This window comes from Artibeus jamaicensis, unplaced genomic scaffold (assembly GCF_021234435.1).
Source record: "Artibeus jamaicensis isolate MK-2021 breed Jamaican fruit bat unplaced genomic scaffold, CSHL_Jam_final contig_402, whole genome shotgun sequence".
Lineage (NCBI taxonomy): Eukaryota > Metazoa > Chordata > Mammalia > Chiroptera > Phyllostomidae > Artibeus > Artibeus jamaicensis.
In genome coordinates, this window is record NW_026521818.1 from 4,468,894 (window position 1) to 4,490,190 (window position 21,297).

Below are 21,297 nucleotides of genomic sequence, written 5' to 3' on the forward strand. Positions count from 1 at the left end.
ATAAGGCAGGTGTTTTCCTTTGTGTTAGAATCTTTTATCTCTATTACTCAAAGGTGATTTGTCAGCAATTCTGACCTAGATTATGAAGTTCTTTGATCTTGGAGTGCATTGAAAGTGTCTTGTTGAAAATGTTCCCTCGCTATTCATGTTATTCTACAAGCAGCGTTAAATTTCAGTATTGTTGGAGAATATTATTTTATGTGCTTTATTTAATCTTTCCTGAGAAAATGTGGAATGGATACATTTTTTGACAAGTCTTTCAGACCTCATATTTTTGTCAGTATCTTAATATTTCTGTGTCCCTTGCTGCCTTAAAAACTTTTTTCTCTCTCCCTGGTCTAAATTGTAATGACATATACAGTTTGCTGCTGGCAAGATGCTTGTCATTCTTCACTAACACCCTCTGTTCAATGCTAATCTGACATTCTGAATTTTAAGCTCTGTATCTTCTGTAAGTCCTGTCTTTTCACACAGATTAGTAGCCAAGACTTTCATTTGGAAAAAAGGGTACAGCATCAGAAGATATCAGTGAAATAGTCACGTAAAAAAATAAGATAGAAAATTAAATTTACTACAAGTGTCACTGATGAACAAAAGACCTTTCTACATAAATTATGTTCTCAGTGTTTTTCTGTGTCTGCTTTTACACATTTGGTATGATCAGTTAAGGTTCTGCTTAGTCATTCATTTAATTCATTATATTTGTCTTCCACCTTGGTATGTCCCCAGACCTGGAAGACTTATTTAAAATTAGAACATGCTGAAATGCTTGCCTCCATGTGTACACCATAGCAAACACTGAAGTATTTTTAAATTATACTGAATAATTGTGTATCATATAAATGTATAATAACTATTGTATAACATACATAATAGTTCCCTTTTGGGGAATAAAGTAGAGGGAAGCAATTGACAATGATTTATTCGATTTAAAGAAAACAGATGATCTAGATATGCCACCTGTGTTATTTAAAAGCTTTATTTATTTTGAGAGTTTAAAAAAACCCTGGCATTGGGTAGCATTTATGAAACATAGCTTGGGATTAACCTTTACGGTGTAAGTAAGTGTATTAATGAAACCAGGAGAATGTGATGAGAAAAACCTGAGGGAAAGAGGTCACATCTGATGATGTGCAGGACACATGAACATCTCCATCCATTACTTGAAGAGTTTTGTGGTAGGTTGAGAAAGACTTTCATGTTTATGGAAAACGTTGTCAGGATTTTCAGTATTAAAGCAATGGGAAAAGGATATTACTAACGAATTAAGTGGACACTATTCATTTTCTTGTATTGCTTGGCTATCTGTAATCTGCTGTGTATTTTCTACAACTTATTAATAAAATATAGGAAAATCAAAGTATTTATATATTTTTCTATTTCTTTCTATTTAAGTCTTATCACATAATTCAGTTAAATATCATGAGAACTGCAAGTGTGTAACTCTTATGAATTTTCGCTTTTTCTTGATAGGAAGAAGAAAAGAAGCCGGTCAGTTATCCTTCTCTCCTCAGCCACGTAACTTCCTCTTTCCTGAATCACCCTGTCCTAACAATGACAGAGAAGGTCCCCGTGCCCACCCTTCAGCTGCTGAGTGAATTCTCCCCGCTACTGTCATCTTTTCCTTGTGACATTCATCTGCTTAATCTGAGGACAATACAATCAAAGGTATTTCCCAAAATCTATAAAAATTCACTTTTTGTAATATACCTGGGATAAGGGTATGTGAAGAAGAAAAAATACTGTAAGTTTTACTGTGCATCAAGGACTGATTAAGGGGACTTGACTTTTTGGCAAAATTATATGTTGTTCTGTAGTTTAAAGCATATCCCAATACTAGTGTATTTCATTCTCAGAAAAGCTCTGTGTGGCGAGTGGGTCAGGGATAACATCTTTCTTGTTGGTATGGCCAAGGCAGCTAAAGCTTTCCTGTGGTCACATAATTTATAGGTGGGAGAACCAGGCCTTCAGGTCGGCTGTGCTGGCATTTCCCCTTCATTTATTCTTATTAGCCAATGATTCTTGAGAGTTAGAGAAGTAGAAAGCATAACATTTAATTCTGTACCAGAGGCTTTGTACATTTGTATCTTTCTCCTGAAAATTATTGCAACCTACACCTTTGCATCAAGTAACAACTATTGGGAGAAAAATTAAAATTTACTAAAGAGAACAAGGGTCGTTGCTACTAGGTATGAGATTTTAATTCAGTTAGACTGCTTTAGTTCAGAAGCTGGGTAGGGCAAAAGGGTTTTACAGTTGTGAGTACATGAAATAGGGTTTATTCTCATATTATTATTTATTAAGTATTTTATTATTTTTCATGCAAACAACTGTAAGCCTACTTTTCCCCTACCCTGTATACGCCAACTTTTAAAGTCAGTAATTGCATTTGAAAAGAATAAAGATGAGACATTTGATATTATTTTTACGTTTTGTAGATCTGTTTTGATGTTGTAAATTGAGATACTCTTATTGGAAATAGTAAGTGGTATGGATTCTGTGGGAAATATCTTATAATAAATGTCCTGAATAAGAGGAGAATGTTAAGAGGAGACAACATAGGAGGTGAAAAATGTTTAAGAACAAACCACATAAGCCCTGGCTGGGTAGATCAGCTGCTTAGAGCATTGTCCAGATGCGCCAAGATTGTACATTCAGTTCCCAGCCAGGGCACATACACAAATCAGCGAATGAATGTGTAAATAAGTGGAACAACAAATCAGTGTTTCTCTCTGTGTCCCTTTGTTTTCCTTTCTTTCTCTTTCTAAAATCAATAAATTTTTAAAAAGGAAAGAGAAAAACACTAAAGCAAACCAAATAAAGTATAGGAATTAACTCCTACAAATTTAGACGACTAGAGCTTTTAAAATTATATGTTCAAGATAAAGAACTTAATGCTCTACTATGTAAGAATATATATATGTCTTGTAGTAATAAATATAAGTGAATGCTAGAGGCCTATGTGCATATCTCTATGTATCACAGAACTCTTTGATCCTGTGAGTGAACTTGTAAGCTTTATCTCATACCTGCTAGGAGTCAGTGACCACTAAAGGTACTAGGGGTGTAGTCATGGACAAATAGACAAAGGCCAGTGCTTTCCAGACCTTAGATTCTAGTGGAAGAAGAAGATAATTAAAGAAGAAAAATAAAAGAAGCACTTAAGATGTTAGATGATGGTAAGCATTCTGGAGGAAAAAAGGGAAGGAATGGAGATTCTAGAAAGTGATACAAGTTTGAATGGAGTGGTTGGAGGGGGCCTCACAGAAATGGCGGCAATGAGAAAAAAATTACATGGAGGAGGTCAGGGAATAAGAGACTCAATGCAGATTTCTGGGGGTAGAGGGGTCCAGGCAGAGCTGAGAGCAAGTGTAAAGGCCTGAAAGCCGAACATGCGTTCAGGATGGAAGCTACATGCGCACTGAGCTTTTCTTTGATTCCTTCGTGGGTTTACCTTTTGAGTTATGGAGAAACCACACCAGAGATGGATAGCCTCCCAGAGGTAACCTGCTGTTAATTCAGGGGGTAAACAAAAAGGATAGAGTGGAGGGCCTCACATCGCCACCTCTGAGCGTAGGTGGTAGAGGACATTAGCTGGTTAAGGGGTCTGAAGGCTTCTGGGGCACATAGTGGCTACTCTTTCTTACTACTACATGATTCATTCCCAAAATTATTTGAAAGTGATTGTTTTTTGGAGGCAGCTTCAGCTAAAGAAAGGAAGTGAATTACCCTCTACAATCCAAGGCTGGTACTTGTTTTCCAGATCACTTCTTTTTAGTGGTAACCTGCTTCTTCCATGCTTCCTGCTATTGGCTACCTTCCTGTCATACAAATCTGATCACTTCTCAGATTAAAAGTCTCATTGCCTACCACACTGGTTCAACCCCTGAGCATTCGGGCCTTCTATAGTCTGGCATCCACTCACTGGCCACCTGGCTTCCCATTGCTCTTCTCACCTTTGGACAGGTGTGCCACCTGCAGGCTGAGTGACTGGTGCCTCTGCTACCACTTATAAAATGGGGCTGGTATCAGATATGCCTGCTTTGGATCTTTTGAGAGAAACACATAAAATAATGCTGTGAAAGCCCTCTGAAATAGAAGTGTTGTGTAAACATACTTTGTAATCCTGATGGTGCCTGCAGGGTTTGCCAACTCAGATGCAAACTAGGGTTTTAGCAGAGGGAGTAGAAAGCAATTTAACAATGTGGATATTTGACCAAAAGAAAAAAGACTAAAATGTTAATGCCTGATAATAACCACTATGCTGCTGGCACACGATTGGAGCTAAATATCCGGGGCTGTTGTGCATTATCATATTAATTGTTGCCAGTTTTTCTATTAGCCTTTGGCTTTTACCACATATTTCTAGTGGTTGTTTTAGCTCTCTAATAATCCAAGAGGATTGATTAGTCCATTCAGAAACACTTCTTTAAAGAACTGTTCTCTGTCCCCTAACTTCTGATAATAGGAAGATAATCACTGAAGGAAGCTGATGGTAGGTATTAATTTGAAGAAAGCTTAGTACTTAGGTTATGTCAAGGGTAATTCCATGGTTATACTAAAAAACACAAATTACTGAATAAATTCAGAAGCCCAACCCATGTATTTTTGGATTGCGTTCTTGTTTTCATGTGCTATCAGCTCCAAACATATAATTATTTGTTCATTTGAAGATTGCAGTGAATTTTTCCCACTGAAATACAAGATCAGTTGACCCTTGAACAACACAGGGTTTGGGGGTTGTCTGCCCATCCAGTTGAAAATCCACATGCAACCCTAACTGGCCCTCCACAAACGTGGAGGCCTAGCTTCCTGTTGATCCTTGAACAGTGCGGGTGTGAGCTGTGCAAGTCAATGGGGCTGAGTGGGCCCATTGAAAACCACTGTATGTAAGTGGACCCATGCGGTTCAGACCCACGTTGTTCAAGTGTCTGCTGTGATGTCAGCCTGCAGGTCGGGTTCTAAGCAAGACCAGAGGTCTGCATTCTTGTGTCTGAGTAAGCATTCTCTCCCTTTTTTTAAAAGATTTTATTTATTTGTTTTTAGACAGAAGGGAAATGAGGGAGAGAGAAGGAAAGAAACATCAGCGTGTGGTTGCCTCTCATGTGTCCCCTCCTGGGGACTTGGCCTGCAACCCAGGCATGTGCCCTGACTGGCAATTGAACCGGCAGCCCTTTGCTTCACAGGTCCATGCTCAATCCACTGAGCTACTCCAGCCAGGGCTGAGTGAGCATTCTCTTTACCACCACTTCATACTATTTCCATGATAAATTTGTCTGAGGACTAACCACCTTGGACTGGGAAGACCTCATCTCTCTTCCAGCCTGACCTCCTTCAGCAGCAGCATAATGAGGGTGCACCTACTTCTCCACCCCTCAGCCCCTGTCTAAAGGTTCTTCAGTTCTACCCCTCAGCTGGTGTCCCTTGCTCCTCTCGGGAGAAAGGAGTCATGGGCCCCAGGAATATTCGGAGAGACACAGGGGCTGGAGTGTGCCAACCCACCGAGGTGATTTAGGCCAGACAGCAGTCCTCAGAGCCACCATGTCCAGATCACACACTAGGGGCATTTTAGAAAAAGAGATTCTTCTAAATGTCCTCATCTCTGAGATTCTGGTTGTAGGTCTGGGGTGGAGAGCATAGGATTTAGTAATTTTTTTTAAACTCTCAGATTGGGAGACTAAGGGCTAGAGAGATTAAAGGATTAATGATTAAGTGAGTAAGATGAAAACTACCTGAGGTAATGGTAGAATCAGGACCCACCCCCTGGTCTCCGGAATCTGAATGCCGTATGTTGCCTCAGAGGGTAGTACTGGACTTTCTGAGAGTTACTAAGTCTCTTCCTCAAAGTACTTTTTCAGGAATTGTTCTATATTGGTAATGAGCTTATGTTTTTATATAAACTGTATCTTGGTTTTCTAATTTATTTATGTTTTTGGAAGAAAATAATTATACGTCATAGATTTGGAGTCAGGTAAAAAGGGAAGATCATCTCTTGAAATCCTGCCTCACTGCATGCCGTGCGCCCCAGCACGTTCCCACCACTGTGTAGGGACTTAACCGTCAGTCTTCTCGTCCTGGAGGCCCGACCTCCCACTGCCTTTTCTTTGTCACCTCCCTTTTTTTGCCCTATCAGGGGCTTGAGATATTAAAGTTTCTGAAAAAGTTTGAAAGCTAGAACAGGAGCACCACTCAGGTGCACTAAACAGGAAAGCCTTGTCATTAGGAAAAGGTAATGATTGAGAGAGAAAGAAGTCTTGGTAGAGAAGATGCTGGAAGAATCTCACAGGGGGGAGAATCGTGGGTCAGGGTTCGATTGGTTGAAATTGTACGTGCCAACATTCTGGGGACAAGAAAGAGCTTGACTGAGCTGTTCAGCTGGGTTTCACGGAGCCGGTCTGCCTTGGGCAGCGTTACGTGATTCAGCCAGTGTCTTCCAGATTGTCTCCACTGCTGTATGCTCAGCTGTGTTTTTATTTATTCATATATGTATATATTTATATCTATATCTACCTTTATACCTATGTCTGTACCTATGTCTGTAGCTATGTATGTTTAACTCTATTTCTCTGTGGAATTTCTTTTGATTTGTGCTGAACTGTGTCTTGCAAATAGTTAACCAATCATTTCAACATCAGCACCACTTATTGAGTAAGATTTTCTCTCCTGACTTATTTATACCACCTGCTTCTTATAAAAGGCAGTTTAAAGTTTTTGCTTTATTTTGCCTTTCTTAAAAAAATTGATTGGTGCTTTATTGATCTCCCTAGCATCTAGGAAGGTGAAAATTGTGGGAAAAAATTCTCTTTGTTGTACATATCTAAGAACCACCATTCACATTCCCCTTTCTGTCATGTTATCTTGTTGATCAAAGCAGGATAACTGTTATTGGCTATTTTAATGAGTGCCCTGGAAAATGAATTTCTGCTGGCTGTGTCGTGTTCCAGACTTAACAACACACTGTGCAATTTTCTAACCTTTCCAGGTGTCAGAATGCACTGAAATATGAGTGTTGTTGGGCATTTTCAAAGCATCTGAGCAGGTTGGAGAGATTTTCTCACGAGGCGTTTAGGCAGGCCTTCGTCTGCACACACCTTACACAGTCTAGGAGGAGGGTTGGGGTCGCATTCCTCCTGGAGAGCTGGTCCAATCTATAGATGCTCTCATCCTCAGAAAAAATGTGTATGTAGGTGTTTACTGTAGTCGCCAGGAGTTTACTGATTTGTGAACTGTACATTACTTAAAAGCAAATAAAGTTTCTTTGGGTGGGCACATTTTGATTTCTCACACACTTCAGTAGAGGAATATTTGCCCGTATTCTCAGGAAAGACTGTGACGTACATGGATAATTCTCAGCTCGGCCTTAAATTCTGTTTAAAATAGGATAAATGGATGGGTAGGTTGTGGATGATTTGAAATTACAGTTTCTCAAGTTTATTTTCTGAATTGATACATGTCTTGATAAATCACAGTTTTAACTCTGCGGGGTCCATTGATTAAATCTTCCCTGTTAGCAGCCTCAAGTCAGAGGGTGACCTCCTTTAGTTTATAGCCTTTTGTTGCATTCTGTCCAAAGTGGTTCCCCCTTTTCCTCTCCTAGCTGGCATCCGTAAGCACCAGTTCATAGCTGGAGCAAAGGCGGCAGAACAAAGCTGTCAGAAGCCCAGACTTTGGAGTCAGACCGCCTGGGTTTGAGAGCGTCCCGTACACTTGCTGTCTGTGTGGCACAGAGCAAGTCTCTTAGTTAATTCTCTGAGTCCCAGTTTCCTCATTCATAGTGTGGCAGAGAAACTGGAACCCGCCTCGGAGAACTTGTGAGGAGTGAGCGAGTCGGTGTGTGAAAGCATGGAGCAGCGGCCAGCTCTGGGGAGGCACTGAGTGCCTGGCAAGTGAAGGTTCTCGTGACGGTTACATGAGCAGTGTGGCTGTCACTAATAATGAAACAAAAGTGTCAGCACATTTTTTATAAATTAGAGAAAGTTAAGGTTATTGCCAGAGTAAATCTTGATGCCATTTGACTTGTACTCCTTATATACTTTATTAATAATGCCTCAGATTTTTCCAGACAACATACCTAACACTGTCTCCGTGGCAAGCATTACGCTAAGCACTGTTCACGAGTGTTAGTTGGCTCTCACAACACTGTGAAGGTAGGCAGTGCAGTCCTGCGTCTCGTCTTAGACAGGAGGAAACTCGCTGACCAGGAGGTGACGGGCAGCTGTTCGAGGTCACTCAGCCAGTAAATGCAGGTGCTGCGAGGCACAGCCCTGTGTCTCCAACCCCGGTTCCTCACCCAGAACCTCATCCTGCCGCCTCCTGTGTGGGGACAAGAGGAGAGTGATACTGTGGGAAATGTTGGGGAACGCACTGCCTTATTTCTCTTGTCTGCTGGGTAATAACGGGACACCCATGGAAGGATACATCCACCAACCATTCATGGGAAAGATCACGAAGGGCTAATGTAGAGTCATTAGAGGTAATTGCTATTTAAGTGTGAGAGAGAATGCTTTGTGATAGGGGTGTTCCTGTACATTTAAATATAGTAATGCAAGCTTGTATATACCCTCAACTACTTTAAATGTTGTTGAAAATGAAATGAGTTAATCTGTAGAAAGCACTCTGCACAGAGTCTGGCACACAGTGAAATGCTCACTAAGTGTTAGCTACAATTACTGTTATTATCCCTGTGGTTGGCCCTTGATCCTCGGAAGGGCTGTTCAGAAGTCTAACCTAGTTCCTGGGATTTTCAGAGGTTAAGTGATAGATACAGAGTCACATAACTGGTTTGCGGTGGAAGCAGCCCTTGCCTCTGACCCAGCTTTCTGTAAGCCCCATGGCTTTGTTCTGCCCGCAGACCCTGCTCCCCACACTCCACCCGGTTTCTGGAGAAGCCCCTGCAGCCCCGCTTAGTCTATGAGCTTCACGTGGGTTTATCCCCTGAAAGGAGTTCTGTAATGGATGTGCCCCGTGCGGCTCTGGAACACCCAAGCCTGCCTGCGGGGATTCAGCTGCAGCTGTGATCGGAGCTGTTTTACAAAGACACCCCGTCTGTCACTCACCTAGCCCCGTGCATGGTGCAGTTTCAAAATTTGTGGAATTTCTTTCCCATGCTTTTCTTCTTTTCTGAGGTCCAGATATTACTTATATGTTAATGAATATAAAAACAGGTCTTTTAAAATCTCTTTCCTCTGGTGGAGCGTGCGGTGTGACTGCAGGGTGTTTTTAGCAGGTTAACTCGCACTGACTCCCTGAAGGAGGGAGACATGCTGAGCTCTGTGTACTGAGGTGAGGGGGCCGGTGTGTGGGAAAAATCGAATGACTACTCCAAGGTTTCACAGTGGGCACGTGACAGACTTATCTTTGTTATTCTTCTGGAGCTCCTATGTTTATTATAAGTGGTTGATTTTCATATGTGCCATTTTCACGCGGTTTTGAGACTGTGAAACTTACAAAAATTTTATTAGAAATCTTTACCCTGTGATTTAAACTTGGCTCTGTGTATCATGGGGTCCTGCAATGACTTGGAATTCCTTAAATGACTTTTTTCTCTCCCCTCAAACAAAATCTTAGCAGTACCATTGCAAAACACCAGTGTGAAACGTCAAAAAACAGGTTACACCAGCCAGGAATCTGAGGTGAAGACAGCTTTAAATTGTTGAGGCACATTAAAATCAAATTTGTGGTGGGAACGCTGGCAGCTGGTCAGAAGAGATGTCTCTGTGACACATTAAAAAATCTTATCCCCCAGGCAGAATGGTCGAGAACTGCGCTGGATCCATGCCCGTGGCCACAGAACAGAAAAAGGGGTCCTTTTCAACACAGTGGCAGTGCCAGGCAGCACACGACCCTGCTTGAACAACTGCGCACTTCTGCACTTTTCCAAGGAGTTTTAATTCATCTTGCTATTGTCATAAACATGTTCCCCCTTTAGGAAACAAACTTTTTAAAGATATTTGTCATTTAAAATATTCAAAGACTTGAACTACTCATGGTACTGACTTAAATAGATGCAAGAAGTTTTACTGCACGAAGGTGTATACAGGGATACCTTGGAGATGCTGCAGGTTCAGTTGCAGACCACCGCAGGAAAGTGGGTGTCACCATAAAGGAAGCAGTCACATGCATATTTCTTTTCTCAGTGCATATCCTTGACACAGGCTAGCCACAAGCCTCCAATTTGTTCAAAAAAAGAAAGAAGTGTCTGTGAAGGGCAGTAAAGCAAAGCGCAGTAAAGCAAGGTACGCCGGTACCGAGCCCTGTAGCCCATGTACCGTGGTTGGTATTTTTCTTCATGCCTGCACAGGAAGCGTAGCTTCTATAATGTGAATTTAAATGATACATCAAGCTAATAAATGTGGTTGGACTAGCAAGTGAGAAGCATGACTAATTCAGTTGTCTCTTATATAAAAATAATGAACCAATGCATTAAACATTAAAAATGTTAGTGCAATTAGCAAAAATTAGTATTCAGTGAAGAAGCATGTTTCAGTTTTAAGGTGGAGGATACGTCGTCATTCAGTGACCAGATGAGGACTAAATTTAGGTGCACATTAAAAATCTTACCCCCTAGTGAGGATGATCCAGAACTTTATTCAGCTGATGTATACATTAAAAATAAAAGTGAACTGCTTTATTTGAAGAAACTTGGTAAAATGGTATGTAATACATGGAGCACAGGAAATCCACATCCTCAATAACTGGGGAAAGCAGGGCATGAGATGACTTAATAAAGAACCCGGGTCATAATACACCTGACTCCTTGCGGGTCAGTGGTAGGCCCAGTGAACATGGCACCCGAGGGGAAATGCCATTTGCCCAGCTTTGCGGCTAAATAAAATGGGCCTTTGTGCTTTGGGGATGCTGACATCAGTGAAGTGTGTAGTAGTGACAGTATTTGCTTTAATGGCACTGTGCGCGTTGGCACTCTGTTCATCTGCAGGTGGATGGCAAGTACTCCAACGAGGCCGCCTTGATCCTCCACAGGAAGGGGTTTGACTGCCGCTTCTCCGGCAGAGGCACTGGGCTGCTTTGTTCCACCACCCAGGGAAAGGTGAGCCGAAAATGTGTGCGTGTGTGTCAAGTGAGTGTGCTTTGAAATCCTTCCTTTCTGACAATAAGATAATGTTTCATTGCCTCTTCACTGATTTGTTCCCCTCAGCTGCAGATTAGCTCAAGTCTCTGCATCTTAAGAAAGCACGTTCTCACCCTTCAGGCTGCTCTCCTTGTCAGCATCAAAATGCATAGTCAGAGCACGTGCATGTTTGGAAACAATGCCCTCGTTGATTCTTAGGCCTTCCATTTCCAACCTACAAAACCTCCCCCACCCCACCCCTGTGTTTTCTCTTTTCTCAAGTACTCAAGTATGATCTAGTTCAGGATGGCAAACCCAAGTCCTGTGGTGGCCAAGACAAGTTTTATATTAAGTGAATGGGGGTGGCAGTAGAGAAGCAACAGGAGGCGTGAGACTGTGGCCAGTGGGATGATTCAACCACTGCCCCAAGGCAGCTATTCTTAGCTTCCCTCAGCTGTTCCCTGTGCAGACGTGCAGGTCTAGATTTTCTGTGAAGCTGCATTGGCACCTGAGGCCATAAAGTGCAGGCCAAACCTCTAACCGCTGCCTGAAGACTGCCCATCTTTTATTTCTCTTCAAGTTGGTCTTCCTGACAATTCCACCAAGCCTCTCCTTGGGGGGAAACAAACCTCCAGGCGCCAGCTCCTCTCTCTTGGAGCAGGCTGTAACCCAGAGACCCAGAGAATGCAGTTGGGCCGGTTCCAGTTCCCCGGGCAGGTCTGCCCCACCAGGCAGCCCAGCTGACCCAGCTCTTCTCCAGAGCCTCCTGCACACACTATGGACCCGAAGCAGGGTTTCAGCCCCAGATTAGCATGTACAAAGGGTCTGCAAAAAAGAGAAAGTGCAGTAGGGGCCCTAAATTTACATAGATAAGCGTTTCCATTTCTTTTACCTCACCATTTCATGGAGTTGGTGCTGGGAAAGCACCAATATGTTTATTATTATTTTTTAAAATTATATTTGTACTTATTGTTGTCTTATTGTTGATCTGAATATAATTGGTTGTGAGCATTTGTATTCAAACATTAAGACTTTGACCCCGAAGGGGGCTCTGCAATCCAGAGGGACCTATCTATACATCCTCCCCACCCTATAAATGAGACTCAGGGACACGATGAGCCTTCCAGGGGCAGGCTCTGCCCTCTCAGCTCTTCTGGAATAGGAAAATGGTTGAAAACCACCTGTGTTTGGGGGTAAATGTTGACCGAAAGAGGATGGGGATGTTTTTAAAGCTTCTTGGCCCGTAGGTGCCCCTGGTTTGTATTGACAAAGTGGCCCTGCGCATGATCTGTTCTCCAGCAGCATGGAAAAGGCAGGCAGGACGAGCTGCCCTCTCCTCCTTCCCATCTTCCTTGTCTCCCCCCAGGGGTGGTCTGTGTGTTGGAGCCTGCAGAGGTGTATTTATAATCTCCTGCCCTTCCTCATTAGTTTACTTCAAAGGGACTGCAAACATGCTGTTTTCCTCTGTCCCATTATATTTTCACTGAAGATAGAGCTGTGTGACTAATCTTCCTTCAGAGCTGATCTAAATGTGCACATTTTTATCATTCACTTTTTAGATACTGATACAGAAACTTTTTCACAAGTTTACCGTTGTAAGTCTCGTACCTTCATCATTATCCTTGATGCATTCGCCTCCAGATGCCCGAAACATAAGTGAGATCAACTTGAGTCCCATGGAAATCAGCACATTTCGAATCCAGTTGAGGTGAACCTGGCTTTCAAATGTGGATTGGGAAGCATTGGCTTTTACACACTTCTTGGTTTAACGTGCAATAGAGAAGCACATTGTTTTAGCTTCTGGCTACTGTGAGAACATGAATTCTGTGATATTTTTTTTGAACCAGTACAGTAAGAACAAAAAAGCCATGCTGTAAACCTGTTTCTTTATTTGTTTAAGTTCCTTCCATTAACCACCACCATTGGTATGATCGGTATGAATCGATGCAACAAATAAAGAAATGTCTAAAGTCAACCTCTCAACAGATTGTATCTCAGGTTAAACGTTAACTAATTATATCTGTGTTGGGGGTTGTGAAGAGATTGTTATGAGTATTCATGTTGTTAATTGAACAGAAACGCCCGTTTTTACCAAAACGGAATAAAAAGCTGGTGGGTAATAGCTAATGGCCAAAATGGTTGCAGTCATTCATACAAGTTAGAAAATTTGTATGTGTTGAAATGTGTGGAAAAGTGCAATCCATCAACCCTCATGATCGTTGATTTTCACACCTTTTTCTAATGTACCACTTGACCCTTCCCTTCCTACCCTTTGTAAAGTGTTTCCAGACATAGCAGATTTTCAATCATTCAATAGTAGAAAAAGAGGCATATTTTCATTACTTGACAACGTGGGATAGGTGCAATTTATTCCATTGTCACTAAAGTAGAATAAGCAATTGCATAGGTACCATAACCTATTTAGGTACCACAAGGTGTCTTTTTACACAGCTCATTTGAATACAGATGTTCTGAAAAGGGGTTTTCTATTTTAAAAATACCATATCAGAATAAATGTGCCTTATTTTTGTATAAGTCTTGTTAAATCTTTTAGTGTCCATATTACCATTTGGGGAAGGGGGGAGGGTGGACAGGGAGAAGGGGGGGTACTTTCTATGACACATAAATTGTATAATTTTGCCTAACAATGCTGGCCCCATTCTGATCTGTTTCATTAAATTTGTGGTGACATTACTCTAAACATTTTGACTATTTGAATGTACTGAGATCTCAGAAAACAAAACAAGGGAAAAATATTAATTAAAATATGCTGCTGCCAAGGAGACTGCAACTTGAAGCAAAGATTCTGTAATGTGCAAAATTCACAACCTATTTCCATTTCTGAGGAGCTAACCATATTGAAAAGAGAATGCTTTAGAATAGACCCTGTTTTGAAACTCAGTCATACGTAGTTCACCGTGATTTATCACGTTAGAGAATATGTCCGTGCAGTGAGTTCCAAACCTTCGTGTGCGTGTGACCTCAAAGCAAAGTTCCAAGCCCATGTGCCATTACAAGACTTTTGATAAAATTTGTCTGGGGTCATTGTTAACTTGACATTAAAATAAAAGCAGCATCTAGGATATTCAGTTTTAATATAGAGAGCAATGAATGTGTACACTTCTGAATGTTCACACTTCTGAATGTTCTCTCTGTGTTAAGTAATAGATTATTATCGGACTTTAAACTTCCATTTACCTCCTGTTATTCCAACATCTTTTTAGAGAAATTAAAACTTTATTTCTCTTTTATCATGTGGTCTGATTAACATCTGGATTTTAATCAAGATGCAGCTCCTAAGATTATTATATTAAATTCATAGACTGGTTTCACCTTTAATAATTAAGGAAACAATACCAGTGTTGGTAAAGATATTAAAAGGGAGAAATTTCATGCAATAAACATGTACTGTAAGTTTCCTTCCTCCTTCTTGGGGTGGGGGATAAGCAACTAAATAAAGAAACAAACACTTCTCTGGATGTCTACAGATCTTAGGATTGCCAGAAGCAAAGTCCAAGAACAAGATCAGTATTTTTATTGCATATTAAATGCAAAGCCTTCCTATGGGGGTCGACTGTGTTCTGTGGTTAATCGTTTTGGAAATTCTGATCAGTTGAAATAAAAAATCTCAATGCAATAACAGTGGTTTTGCCACTTCGGTTGTTGAAGATGGATCTTCCCCATGTCAGCTGGGTCCTAGTGCATGTTGCCACCAACTGCTCACAGGCAGAGCAGAAATTCTCTTTAATGAGCAAGTTTCTGCTTTTTATCTTCAGACTAAATTATCAGGGAAATTTCGAGAGGATGCTTTTGCTTTGGGCTCCGGTCACGAAGTGATTGAACCATTCGGTGTCTCCAGCACACACTGAAGCCCACGCCCTTCAGCTGTGAGTTGGCGGCATGTTTGTGTGCCTGGGTTTTAGTACATTTATTATCACAGATGTTCAGTTGACCACGGAACTCGTCACGTTTCCTTTTTCTTTTCTTTTTTTTTTTGAAATTTTGATTTGGGTTATAACTTCAGTGTTCGAGAACCCAGCACCCTTGTTTCCTGCAAACACTGACTGACGTGAAATGCTGTCCAGTGTGTTGTAAAACATTGTAATTACCTCCCCAGGTCTTTGCTGTACTTGTGCCGAGATGTTTTCACATTCCTTTGTCTGGAAGAAGGTCTTTGCTTTCGTTTTGGTTATGTTGCTTCCCTTGGAATCAATAGGTTTTGATATTTTCTCTTGGAAGATTTTATATCTTTTTGGGAATATGTAATATAAGATCTCTAATAAAAGATAAATCTTATCATGTACACTGTCCTCTAGAGTGATTCTTAAATCCTATTTTGTGCACAACATATATTAAAACTCGTTGAGGGTACCGGGAAGTACTGAGGGCCTGCTTGTTCCTTCGTGAGTGAACTCCTCCCTCTGTAGCCCAGTCCCAGTTAGGGGAGACCGTTTTCAAGAGCAGATGGCAGATGGAGTGGTGGTGAGTTTCCCGTCTGCCACGTTTGAGTTTGGAATCTAGCAACCTTTCCAGCAACACGGTGCTGTGGGTCCTTTTGAGCCAATGAGGAGGATCGGATTGTGATAAGATCCCACATATTCCTTGACAGTGATCAGAGGAGAATAAGCTGAGGCATGAGCTGAGACGGTGGACCTGAGCTGATCCAGAAGGTTAGGTGCGTTGGAGGACTGGCATGTGGAGGCAGTCAGCCAGCGGCTGGCCCAGACCAGCATCCCGCTCAGTGGCCTTGGGGGAGCTCCTTGGAAGCTAGGAGATGGGGGGGATAAATACACCTCATATGGGTTACCCAGACAAACGATATGAGACATGCTAACCAGCAAGTAAAGAGATTGATCAATTTGTAATCTGTATAACCCGAACTGTAAAAACTTAGAAACATTAATAAAAATTGGATCAGCAGATAATGAAAATTATCTTTGGCTCCATAATATTTGATTACCAAGTTACCAAAAATAACTTGAATATAATTTAATGTAGGTGAGCAAACGTTCCCATGCCTCGTACAAACCTGTGATGACACCAACTAAGGGGTCGTGACCCCGTGGTTGGGGTGAGGGGTCCAGCAGGGAGTGGAGGGAGATCTGGAAGGCCGTGCCGCTGCTGCGACCCAGGCGGAGTGCCAGCGCCAGTGCCAGAAGAGAGGTCGTGACACACGAGATGCCTTCAGAACAAGCTGGCTGGAGTAAGCAGAAATGGAAAGTTCGTTGCCCCCAGGAACAAATGTGCAAGGGTGGGTAGGGAACACTTCAAATGCAGCTGTGGCCAAGTGTGAGAGGATGTCATCCAGGACCTTTCTGTCTCGGTTCTGTTTTCCTCGTGAGTTCTCAGACCAGGACTCTGCGTATTTGGTGGCAGGACAGCCACCAGCAGACCCATACTCACATCCAGCCAGCTTAGTGACCCCAGTGGGAAAAGAGCACCTTTTTCAAATGTTTCAGCAAATGCCCCAGGATTGATGTCTCTGGCTGTCATGTGGCTAAGGGCAGAGTTAGGTTCAACTAAATCACATGGACAAAATGAGTGAGAAATAGCTCTCCCCTCGCACCACCTCCCCCAGCAGGAAAAGGGATTCTCCAGTGGACTTGAGATAGTTCTGAGAAGATGCCCTTGATTTTAAAAGACCAAAAACATGGTACCAGCAAAGCCTAAAGAACTAGAAATGGTTTCTTCTGTTTGGAGCAGCGCCGTCCAGTAAAACTTTGTGATGATAGACATTTTTTTTTAATTTCAATTACAGTTCACATTCAACACTATTTTGTGTTAGTTTTTCAGGTGTACAAGCACAGAGGATAGACATTCATACAGGTTACAAAGTATTCCCTCTGGTAATTCAAATGCCTGCCTGGCACCACCAATTATAGTATTACTAACTTCATTCCTATGCTTTGCCTTCCATCCCCATAATGGCGAATTTCATGAGTGCCACCAGCCAGGTGTAGCTCTTGAACAGCTGAAATGTGGTTGGTGCTACAAAGGCACTATGTATGTCATTTCAGTTCGAATAGCAACATGTGGCTACAGTGGCTGCACCACTGGTCCGAAGCACATGGTTTATATAAGACACTAACTAGTGGGAAATACAACTAAAATGTAAGTGAAGGCCACATTGTGCTACAATCTTGCTCCTCAGTGCGGTCCTCACACCAGACCCACTGGCATTACCTGGAAACTTGTTAGGAATGCAGAATCTCCGGCCCCACACCAGGCCTGCTGAATCATAATCTGCAGTTTAACCAGATTCCCCAGAGGATTCCCTGGCCTAGAACACTTAGCCAGAAGTAAGGTCTATGTCTTCGTTAAACTTTTCTAAGTAACTGGTAGTCCTATACCTCTGCTACCAGAAAGCGTCCCATGGACTGTCCATGTGTTCTCCCCACCCCGCCGCCACCCAGTTCCAAGCCACCTGGTGCATGGCCTGCTGCCTTTGCCTCTGAACAGCTCCGCCTGCTTCCAGTCCTGCCCCTTTCAGTTCCTTTTTTCACATAGCAGCCACAAAGTGAGATTGGAAAAGCTGCCCTCCTGTTGAAAATTGTTTCCCAGCACACTCGGAGTAACATACAAGTTTTCACCATGCCTAAAAGCCCTACTTGACCTGGTCCCTATCCCTTCCACCAACCTCAGCTTTAGAAGATGTGTGTGTGTTGTTTTAGAAATCCTTCCTTGACCCAGATCAACCTTAACCTTATTCCACCGTCCCTCTTACTGTCTACTTTGTGGTCTCTAACCCACTAGGAATTCCCCTTAGGGACTTGGCACTGATTTCCTCTGCTTCCAGACCTGCCCTTGACCAGCCAGTTCGTCCCAGCCCCACCTCCACTCCTTCACTGGGCATTTTATCAGCCTCCGTTGCTGCTGCTTAACTGAGCCAAACTTGAAATTGTGTAGGTTCGCCTTCCCCAGTAGAAGATAGGCTCTACTGAGGAGAAGGCTCCCAGCCATTCGTTCAGCATTGTATCCCCACCCTTGGAAAAGCGGGGTTCAGAAAATAGGTGTTCAATAAATTAATGAAAGCATCTTTCTCACCAGTAAATGCTAAGAGAAATTGCAATTTTCAGAACTGAAGTCTGTAAAGTCACTTACGTCTTAATTGCATTTTTCTGTTCATGTTATTTTCCTGCTAAAAACCCTCAGGAAGGTCTCATTACCAGAAATTAAAGTATAAATGTTTCAAGCTGCATATCTAATCTCCCTAAAAGACACGACCTCCTTCTGGAAAATACTGTAGTTGTTTATCAAACAGCCACTGCCCCTCTGCCTTCTCTGCTAATAAAACCCTGATTTTATTCATATAGCAGGCACTCTTGAATCTCAGGAGGTGAATTCTGATTGGCCTAAATTAGTCGTAAGTTTCCGCTCTAGGCTGGATGATTGATTTAGGAATGGACATGTTTCAGAGTTTTAGCCAATGAGCTACAATGCCGTGGGAAGTCAGTTGGGGGCTTCTGGGAGAGGCTGCCTCCATCTTCAGAAGGGGAGAGCATGTTCCCGTCACCCACCCACCCGTGATGCAAGGCGGTAAGGACTGTGTGAGCGTCCAGGCTGGAACTGCTGCAGGCCTTTTGCAGCCCTGCCGAGAGACAAGCTGAGGTCAAAGCCAACTGGGTGCCCAAGCAAAATTAAAGCCTGGGCCCCTGGTGAGGATCTGCTGAGGGAACCACCTCCAACTTTGTTATGTGAAGTCATTAGTCACTTTACCGTTTGAGCCATTTCGAGTTTAGGGCTCTGTTACAAAGAGCTGGAAGTGTTTAACCGAAGCTCCACACCCTGCCTTAGCGCTGCACTCTCCCGTTTAGGTACTTTGTTGAACGGGTGCGTGCGTGTGAGCGGCAGCTCCTCAGAGCACCGCCTGCCATTGTGGCCCCTGCACATTTCACTCATAATATTTAGTAACACTGCACTTAATTGTGTAAAAGTTTTTTTCAAATACAAGGTGAAGAGAGTTTTTAAAAATACAAAGTGAATCAAAGAGCATGTCTAGCAGAAAAATGCCTTAAGATCATTGCAGCATAGCTTTGGCACATACATTCGAAGAACATTTCAATTCACATGCGGCACTGGGGCTGGCTCTGATGTGGCAAGGTGAGACCTCCCAATGTCACGCAAAATCTGGAGGCTGAGGGAAAGACAACCAAGGGACTGGGGTCAGAGGGGCTAGCTTCTTTGAAGGCAGCAGGATCTTTAAGTATTTTCCCAAATAGATTTATATCACTGAAGGACTGTGAGTGAACTTCTAAATCTCCAAACAGGTGAAGGAGAGAAATTGAAAGAGTGCTGTTTAAAAAATCATATTTTAATGGCTTTGTCATGGAGTCTGGTGTCCTTGGCTCTTAGGCTCTACATAGCTTTCCAATTTCTTTATTCACAAGCTTAGCCTTGGGGCTCATTTTCTGGCCCCAGATCTGAAAGTAATGCCAGAGAGCAAGATGTGTCTCCAGGGTGTCGAAGTGTATGATTCTTTCACTAAACCAAATGAAGCCTCGCTGGTTGGCTTTCAAAGCATGATGTGGAGGTGGGGGGAGGCCTTTGTTTTGGTCCCAAACTCTCCCCAGAGCATAAAATCAGAGCACTTGCTTTCCTTGGGATACATTTCCTTCCCTCCTGCAGGACTGAAATAACCAGGCTGGCTCTGGAAGTGAGTGTTCAAGAAAAACGATTTGACTCATTCGTTCATTCTGTCTTTATAAATGGATGTTTTAAGTGCAGTTAACAAGATTACTTTGAAGTTAAAATCCATTTTCTTAGGTAAAATCTAGAAATTCATTCTCACTGAATTTACAAGGCTCCCTCTAATAGAGCTTGAAGGCACCTGGTTTTAGATTCTGCATTGAGCTTTCAATAAACATTAACTGAAGTTGTCATTTGGGCAAAGTGCTTGTGCCGAGTTCTCGGGAGGTGGGGAGGGATTTGATAGTCCTGCCCTTCTGTCTAGTAAGGCAGGGAAGTTCTGCGTGGAGTTACTGCATGGTGCCACAAGATCGGAGAGCAAGAGGGCCACCTTGGTGTTGGTGGCACATGGTAGACACTGGGAGCAGAGAGGGAGGAAACTGCTTCCGCCTGCACTGATGAGACAGAGGCAAGGAGGTGGCAGGATGTGAGCTGAGCCTGGGATGACAGGTGGCCACCGAGCTGAGGGAGCGGAGGGGCATGTCACCGACAGCACAGAAACAAGCCAGCTCGTGTCTGGAAGTTTGTGAAGGGAAATCATTGGGAGTTAAACTGGAAATGCTCCCTGTAATCTTTGTCTAGACTTTGGACTCTGCAGAAGAAAATGAGGTGTGTGCGTATTACTATTGATTCGTAAACACATTGTAAGAATGTGAATGAAAGAAGCCTGTGTGTGGTTTTCAGGAAACTTTAATAAACCTGCATATAATTGACCATCATTGTGAAGAAAAGGACACATGTGTCTCTGAATTTGTGATTTTTTTCCATTATAGCCATGCGACGATGCTTTAGTAAGGCAGTTAAGAAACGCAGTTTTCTTATATATGAGTCTCTTGACTTCAGAACCCTGTAGTGATTTTATCAGTGAAAGAGTGGCATCTAATCCAAGCTTGGACAGCACAATTTCACAGGGTATTAAAGTAACTAGCTCCTTCCATTAGTCCACAGTCAAACCACTTCAGAACAGTCTCTGGGGTTTAATTTGTCAACCATAAACTCAGGAATATTTATCACCCAGATACAAGGTTAAAGAATTAACAAGATACATTGTTAAAATACTTTTAGCTTTAAAAGGCCTATTATTTTAAACTGTAGTAGAACCTCGTCATTATGCAATCTCTCAAGCCTGTGTCACTGCAGCGTAATAATGATGAGGTTTTATAATTCAGTACAAACTACATCCAGTGAAAGAGGAGCCCACCTTATCCAGAATCTCCGCGTGCGTGCATGATGGGAGATGAGTGCAGCCTCCCCGAAGTCGTGGCCCCAATTCCTGTAGCTTTAACAAATGCAGGGAGAGTGAAGACCTCTGAAGTGCGGAGTGTCCAATTAGAAGGGAATGCAAGGCACAGGGTAGCACCAGCAAAAATGACTGGTCTTTGAAACTTTGCACCTAGCTTCATTAACATCTCTACAAATAAACAGTGAAATGAAAGCTGTTCGACCTTGAAAAAGAAAACTACCGATTGGAGCACCCGATGTCACAGAGCCAGGAGGCTGCAGGAATTCAGAACTTGCCAGGGTTCCAAATAGAAGGCAACTGT

The 21,297-nt window shown here is 42.5% G+C and overlaps 1 protein-coding gene across 1 annotated transcript in view; it reads left to right on the forward strand.

The window, feature by feature from the left end:
• The window catches only part of MAN2A1 (mannosidase alpha class 2A member 1), a 168,052-nt gene extending 152,681 nt beyond the window's left edge, over positions 1-15,371 (forward strand). The window contains exons 20-22 of the mRNA XM_037167046.2: positions 1,474-1,668; positions 10,937-11,047; positions 12,628-15,371. Coding sequence (XP_037022941.2) covers positions 1,474-1,668; positions 10,937-11,047; positions 12,628-12,780 — 459 coding nt within the window. The 3' untranslated portion in view covers positions 12,781-15,371. The remainder of the gene's footprint in view (positions 1-1,473; positions 1,669-10,936; positions 11,048-12,627) is intronic.
• Positions 15,372-21,297: the final 5,926 nt, after the last annotated feature.